At 33.6% G+C, this 8,154-nt stretch overlaps 1 protein-coding gene and 1 pseudogene across 1 annotated transcript; one reads left to right on the forward strand and one right to left on the reverse strand.

The window, feature by feature from the left end:
- Positions 1–2,595: 2,595 nt before the first annotated feature.
- Positions 2,596–3,192, reverse strand: LOC107879662 (annotated as a pseudogene).
- Positions 3,193–5,708: 2,516 nt separating this feature from the next.
- Positions 5,709–6,206, forward strand: LOC124886598. The gene has a single exon (XM_047395432.1). The coding sequence runs from the start codon at positions 5,709–5,711 to the stop codon at positions 6,204–6,206; it is 498 nt and encodes a 165-aa protein (XP_047251388.1).
- The last annotated feature ends 1,948 nt before the right edge of the window (positions 6,207–8,154 follow it).

Below are 8,154 nucleotides of genomic sequence, written 5' to 3' on the forward strand. Positions count from 1 at the left end.
ATCTGATGACATTGAAGAGGGAGGCTTGGTTGACTTATGTCACTCTAATTTCTTTTTTTCCTATAAATAATCTACTTTTGTAAGTGAAATCAACATGAACTTGTCTAATGTTCCTTCTAGCTCTAACATTCTTTATTCACAAGCTGAAATCAGTTGTATCATGAATGACGATATTTATTTTGCTTCATTTGGACCTTTTTCACTCTAATACTTGATAAGATCGTTCTATTTACAGTAATATATTATTTTTATCACCATTATTCATGTGTTGTTCATCAATTAAAATAGTAATATATTATTTTTCTATTTTTATTTGATGCAGATGCAAGGTGTAGGATCTAAAAGAGCTGGATTGCCTAATGGAAAAGGATAGAAGTCAAGTAAAAAAATAGATAATAGAGCGACAAATAGTTCAATTGCCTCCCATAATTCCGTCAGGATCCCTTCAATCTCATACTGGTTCACCTCATGTGAATAACTCTTCCTCATATCAACCAAATCCTAAAGTCAATTAATCCCAGAATTATAATATTATTTTGCCTCCCATAGTACCATCACAACCCCTCTATTCCTATACTAGTCTACTTCATGTAAATGAGTCTCGACCTAATCTTGGGATCAACCAACTGCAGCCCGCTATTATTTAATCTCCACCTCAATCTAATCGGTTCCAACATACAAATCAAGATTCTGAACCATTAATGTCACCTACTCTAGCCACCTCACCTAATATAGTTGACAATGTAGCCGATCATAATCAAATATGGATTGTACGTGCAGGGGATGGGTAATATAACTAACGTTTAATAATATATTTATTTCAGTGGACTATTTATATGTGTAGATGTTTGATAGCTGCTATATGTTATGTAGGTTTGATCCACACAAGGTAGTTATTGATGGTATTGCTACTTGCATTCGGAGTAAGTTTGAATTGGCTAGACCTTCATGGAAGAAGTTTCCAGAGACTACTCGCAAGATGTGGTTTGAGGAATTCAAGGTAAAAAATTTATACATTCTCATTCATTTATAAATATAATTATGGGACTATATAGCTAATATTTTATTCATTTGATATATGTAGAAGAAATTTAAGTGGTTTCCTCTCTATAATGATGCTATATGGTCTAATTTTAATAAAAAGGCATCTTAAAAAATGACCCAACTTTTCCAAGATGTTAGAAAAAAATTGCCTCTGAAACCACATTGGATGGGAGATGCAGTATTTAAGGAGATGAAGGTGTATTGGGAGTCTGCTGAGTTCAAAACAAAGTCTGAAAGAAATAAAGACAATCGTGATTCAAACACCAGTGCATCACTTCATATAGGTGGTTGTGTACCTCATCGATTGATTTATAAGAGAATGGTAATTATAAATCTTTTTAAATATATTTCTTTATAGAAAATAATATCATATTCAATGTTGATAACATTTATATCATTTTTTGAATGTATATAGAAAGAAGCTGCTAGAAAAGATCCTTTTGTTTCAGAATTTTATTTTTGAACTCATCGCAAGAAAAGTGATGAAAATTGGGTAAATGAGAAAGATGAAGCTACTTATGTAAGTGATCATTTACTCTGTTTACTAGTTGAGTTCATTTCAATATTGAAGTAGTGAAGCCGTGTGGGGCCAATTTTGATTCACTACTTTTTGTTCCAGTCTTATTCTCTTAAAATTTGTTTTTTGTTGTAAACTTGAAGTCTAGTGAAGCCATGTGTGGCCTATTTTGATTCACTAGCATTGTTATTGACATCTTGTTGTTCTTGTTGTGGTTTGCTTCTTGTGTTTTTGAAATTGATCTTATATCAATGATGATGATATGAAATGAGCTTAAAATAAAGAAATGGGATTCATTTAGCCGATCCCAACTTGTTTGGGACATAGTCATAAATGTTCTATTATGTTCGGATAAGTGCTTTAGAACCATTTAGTTAATATGGAAGTAATTGAAGTTGAGCAGTAGAATTAGTGGGTTTGATGCTGAGGTTTCAATATTTGTGTTAAGATTTTCTGCTTGGACTGTCAATTTCAATTGGTTTAACAGTTTCCCATATGTTAGCATGTGTCCTATGCTTTCATATAGTTAGATGACTGCATTAACTTGTAGAAAAATTAATTGAAGAAAGTCTTGGGATATATCGATGTACATACTATATTAGAAATGATAAGATATGTTTTTAAAACAATAACTAGATTGTTTAAAATAGTGATAATTTGCTAAACTGTGATTGAGAACTAGTTTTCCCATTCGCGATAATATTCTTCAACAACAAATTTACATACCTGATATGGCTGTTTATATATTTCTTCAGCAACATGTTTAGGCAACCATTGTTTTACCTCTCTGCCTCGTCTATGAGCACCTTTTATAACATGGTTTTGTCTCCCTTAGAGGTTGATTATCCCTTGGTTCTTCATGTCGACATACATGGCCAAACCTTGTACATTTTTCACAAAATAGATGTTTCCAGTCATAAGCCACCTGTTGGTTGTTAATCTTTCCACTGGGATCAGAAATCTCAACTACATCTGTTAGATCTTGAGTCACGTTCATCTCCACTAAAACTCTAGCTTAGGACACTCTATTGCAGCTAGAGACCTAGAATAACACCAGTTTTCCAGTAGTTCACCATTGAAACTAGAGACTGCAACCTCTTGGATGGAAGAGAAAGTGTTTTTTTATACATCAGCATTCCAATTCCCTCAATTGCAGTTACAACGACATCAGGTACTAATACATCCTAATCACCAGTCTGCCCTAGGATTACAGCCAAGGCATTTGCTGTATAAAAACCTAGGAGAAGCAGAAATACTTTCATAGGAAAATTTTTTCGAGCTGAGTTAACCTTTTCCAAGAACTGCCTGCCTCCAACACATACTATCCTTCCCAAATGAGTTCCACCTAGATCGCGACCATCGCCATTGAGGCTATCTTGATCATCACTATTGGGAATTCTTTCTGTATCCCGAGCAAATACTATTCTTGAACCACGTCTTCTTGTCCGGGACCTAATATTAGGAGATGGCATACATTTTAGACTAATCTTTGAAATTTGTTTAGTTGCTTCTAGATTGTTAGAGAAATCTAGGATAGGTAGACTTTTTGAAACTACAAACAATTGTCCAAGGCTTTCATTCTTGGCTGCCGGCAAAGACTGCAACATGATTGCATTCATTCTATATGCCATGAACTTAAGAAATCTTGATTCAGTAACCCCACAACAAATGACTGTTAGCCTTTCACCGATGCGTCTAGAGAAAGATCAAACTCTATTTGATTCAGCTTTTATTGAGTTTTTGGGATAAAAATTATGGGTTTATAGGTATGGGGGAGAATGGTTGTAAAGCCACACAAAAAGAAGGTATGACCTTAGACGGTGACCCATACTATTGATAGAATATGGACCAGAAAGAGAACATCATCTCTATCCTGCATATTTTGGAACTTCACTATGTAAAAGCCATTATCATGATAGTACAACTCAAGTTCAGCAACAAAATTCCAATAGCGAGCTATATAGTTTCGGATATACGAGAAAGAAGGAGCCTCTCCAAACATGGATACTACAAGGGCATTATTCCATTCATGTGTTTGATTTTAAATTTTAGGTGCTTCTAGTATTACCACAGGTCTGTCGTTAATAACATTTGGGGGTTTAAAATTAAGAGTCATACCAGTAGATGTTGTACAGTTAAAGGTTAATAAGTTGGACTAAGCATTCCCCTCCTCCTTGGCAGAACCTTCTCCCAAATTGAGTTGTCGAGCTACTTTGTGAATCCCTTGGTGTGTCACCGCAATGTTCTGATTCATAACCGTCTGTCAAGTGCTGTGTGACACTTTCAATTCATCTTGATTCATATTTCTTATATCACTTGGCTAGTAGAACCAATTTCCCTTGTCGATTTCCCAGATCCCGCATCGCCAATAGTAACAACACCCACAGTTAAGCTAGGGCTAGGTGGAGCTATGGTGGTTTTAGTCAAGTTTCCTTGTACTCCAGTGTTCATACTGGTTGTCATTCTGCTTTGATTCATTTCCAGCAGTGATATTCCCCTTACTTCACATTTTCTAACCAAATCCTCCGTCGTTGTGGAGGTCCTAATGTCAAGTGGACCTCCTTTCTAGGTCTGCCTCTTTCTCGCTTTGCCATCAAAATGGTATTGGTTCATGTTAGCAAAGAGAGCTAAGATGTACACCCTCTAGTGGTTTACTTTTAAAAATATTCTTTCCTTCTAACTAACTTAATTACTATTTTGCAGTAACTTAACAAAAATGCAATTATCTATGTAATTATCATTTATAGGTAACCGCATTGGATGACCCCAGGGAGTGAGTATTGAAAGTAGTTTTCCCTTAATTGTGGGAGTTTTGGCTATCGTTAGGACTTTTTACAGTCCCAATAAGCTCTGAGGTATGCCTTGATATGTTGTGCCCCATAGCAGGTATGAATTTGATTTCTCCAAGCCGGTATACAATTTTGAATTTGAGATAATTGTTAAATTGTGTAATTATTCACTGGTAGCTTGTTGATTCACTTGAGAAAAATAGTTCAGTAAAATAATTATGTTTAGCATAGCTTCACTTGATGTAATTTCCTGGCGTGAGCGCTCATCTTAATGAATAGTTAAGACATCTGTGTATAGAGCACTACATATGTAAGTAGACAAAAATAAATAACAGATAGTATGACAAATTCTCGTCCTTTTTAATTTTCATTACCCAGGAAAAAAATGCAAATCAAGAACGAGAATGAAACCAAGTTCTGGTAAGGTTAAACTATGGTGTTCATATCTGTATATAAGTTCTTCGTTTAAGTATAGTACTCCAGAGGAGTGTTTAGTAGTTTTCTCATCATCCCTCTCTTGGCCCTGTAACATCAAATCAAAATCAAAGAGATTATGATTCAAAGGATTACCTGGCACTATAATACCGTGGAGATTAAAATCCCCCATTAGTTTCCACAAGTTAACATCCTGATAGATAAGAAGAACAAACTTAAAATACCATTGTTTGTTGATAGAACAATTCAAAAAATTAGACGACCCTCTATGTAGGGATACATTGATCTAGTGTAGTTCTCAAGAATGTAGCTGCATCAGTAGATAAGTATATATCAGGGATGTAAATTTTGTAATAGAAGATTAAAGAGGTCAAAAGATATAAATATTATTTTTTCCACATAATTTTTGCATAATTGTACTCGTTCAGTATATGTATTTGTGACCTAACAAGCTACTTAGATATTGATGAAGTTAATAGGATTTCTTCCCTAAAGAAGGGATAGGAACCTGTTTGCATTTACCTGATGAATAGATTAGCGATCAAACACTGACTAAGAAGAAAAAGGCCAGATTACCTTTACTTTTTAGTCTATCACAACGATTTCATCAAGTATGGATGGTCTTCAATTATTAAGCTTTAGTGGATAATATAAAGGTTGATAATGTTTGTAAGCTGGGCTATTGGCCTTTGTTGTTGTCAACATATATAGACTAATCTCTGTTGTTGTCATCTAGTTCATATTTAAAAATATACAAACCTCTGTCGCTGTCATTTGGTTCAATGATTTACTGTTGATTAAGTGCTATGAAAATGAGAAGTTAGTCTATTAATAATGTAGCAATGGTTAGTCTATTATCTAATATAATTTATGCTAATAATATATTTTTTACCACTTTTTATGGTCTGACTTAACATATCCTTATGAAGAATGAGTTTGAAAGAAAGAAACAAGAAATATTAGCTGTTCAAAGTGCATCATCTGTGGATGGAGAAACTAATTCAGCTATTCAGTTAGCTCAGTTAAGTGAAATAGATATCTGGGTGCAATCTGTTGGTGGAAAGAAAAAAGGAAAAGTCAAGGGTCTTGGCTCCCTAGGTCGAAGTGTAAAGGCAACTAACAGTTCAACTTCAACTTTGCCAAAAGAAATTAATGAGATGATTAAGTCTCAGGTTGATGCTTCAAATGCTAATTTGTATGCTCAGTTGCAGAATGAGCGAAAGAAAAATAAGAGGATGAGAAAGGATTTACACTTGTTGATGAAGCATGTATACAACAAATCATCTTCAAACAATGAACGTCCATCTCAAGAAGACTACCAAGCTTTTGAGGATGAAAGTTATGATGACTCAAACAACGTGAATGGAAGTGATAATCCCGATAACGTGAATGAAAGTGATTCTGACCCTGATAGTTGGTAGTTTTATTGAGGATTCAAGTTTGAAATATTTTGTTTTGAACCATTTAAGAATCATACATTATTGATGCGGATGTTTTGAATTATGTTTGTTGTTACCTATAATGGTTTACATTAAACTTATTTTGAATGATGTTTTTGAGAATTATTGAAGGTTTAAATAAATTTTTGATTAATTGTGAAATGTTTCTAGTAATTTTTGTGTTAATTATTTTTGTGAAAATCAGTAAGTAAAATTCCTTTTTAATGAAATTTTACCAAATAATTCATTCAAAATTTTGCTAATTAATTGCAAATAAATCCGCAAATAACGTACCTGCGGATTTATTTCTGTAGCTAAATTACCTAGGGATTTACTTGGTAATCTTCGTGGAGAATAATTTGTGATTTTTTTTGTGGAAATCCGCAGGTAAAATTCTTTTTTTAATGAAATTTTACCAAATAATTCATGCAAAATTTTGATAGTTAATCGCAAATAAATCTGCAAATAACTTACCTGCGGATTTATTTTCGCAGCTAAATTACCTAGGGATTTACTTTGTAATCTTTGTGGGGAATAATTTGTGTTTTTTTCTTAAAAATCCGCAGGTAAAATCCCTTTTTACGAACTTTTACCAAATAATTCATGTAAAATTTTGATAGCTAATTGCAAATAAATCCTCAAATAACGTACTTACGGATTTATTTTCACAGATAAATTTCCTAAGGATTTACTTGGAAATCTTTGTGCCGAATAATTTTTGATTTTTTCGTAGAAATCCGCAGGTATTTACCAAATAATTCTGCAAAATTTTGATAGTTAATGGCAAAAAAATCCGCAAATAACTTACCTGCGAATTTATTTTCTCAGCTAAATTACCTAGGGATTTTATAAATCCGCAGGTAATAATTACCTACGAAGGTATTTTCTTTGGATTATAATTGGTAAGAAAATCCACAGGTAATCAAATTACCTGGACATTTTACCACATTATCCTTATGAAAATCCCAGGTAATAAGTAGATTTCTTGTAGTGTCTGAAAGGGACAGACGACTTGGTCTTGTTCTATCTATCTAAAGATCGCTTTGATCTAACAGGTTATGTTGATGTTGATTATGCTGGATACTTGATGGATAGAAAAAGCACCTCAAGAATGGCTCATTTTCTTGGTTCATATCTAATTTCCTAGGGTTCTAAGAAACAAAACTCAGTTGTACTATATACTGCTTAAACTGAATATGTGGCTGCAACTTCTTATTGTGCTTAATTATTATGAATCAAACAATAACTGAAGGATTTTTGGATTGTGTCTGACACTATTCCTTTGATGTGTGACAATACAAGTTCTCTAAATATGGCTAAAAATCCAGTTCATCATAAAAGAAAAAAGAATATTGATGTGAGGCATCATTTTTTGAGAGACAATGTTGAAAAAGAGGCTAACTACATGAAATTCTATAAGGCTGAAGATCTGGTAGCTGATATCCTTACATAGGATCTTCACAAGGAGCAAGTTGTGAAGAACAGGTTTAGGTTGGGATTGTTCAAAATAAATTGACCTACTTGATGGGCCAGTTTTCCTTTATCCATTGGCTATGATTAGGAGACAGGTATCCTTGATGAATTCTGTGCTTTTAGTCTAAATCAATACCATACATTTGCAGGTGTACACGCACGGTGAACCACTTTGAAGGGGAACAGATGAGACAAACACTATATAAAATATTCACTTAATAAAGAGAGGGACCTGGTCCCATCCCACAGGTTAATACCACTAATGTGCAATTTAAAATTATGTAAAGTTCTATCTAAAAAAGTCGCGTCTTTTTTCTTCTCTGTCTGAAAGCTATCAAATCCCTAGAAAAGTGAAGATTTACACCTATTGGGACCATACACGTCCTATTCTCTTAAAGTCTCTACATTGCAATGATTTGTTTCTTTAAATAAAAAATCAAATATTTTTATACTCACT

Source organism: Capsicum annuum, chromosome 8 (assembly GCF_002878395.1).
Source record: "Capsicum annuum cultivar UCD-10X-F1 chromosome 8, UCD10Xv1.1, whole genome shotgun sequence".
In the NCBI taxonomy this organism is placed as follows: Eukaryota; Viridiplantae; Streptophyta; class Magnoliopsida; order Solanales; family Solanaceae; genus Capsicum; species Capsicum annuum.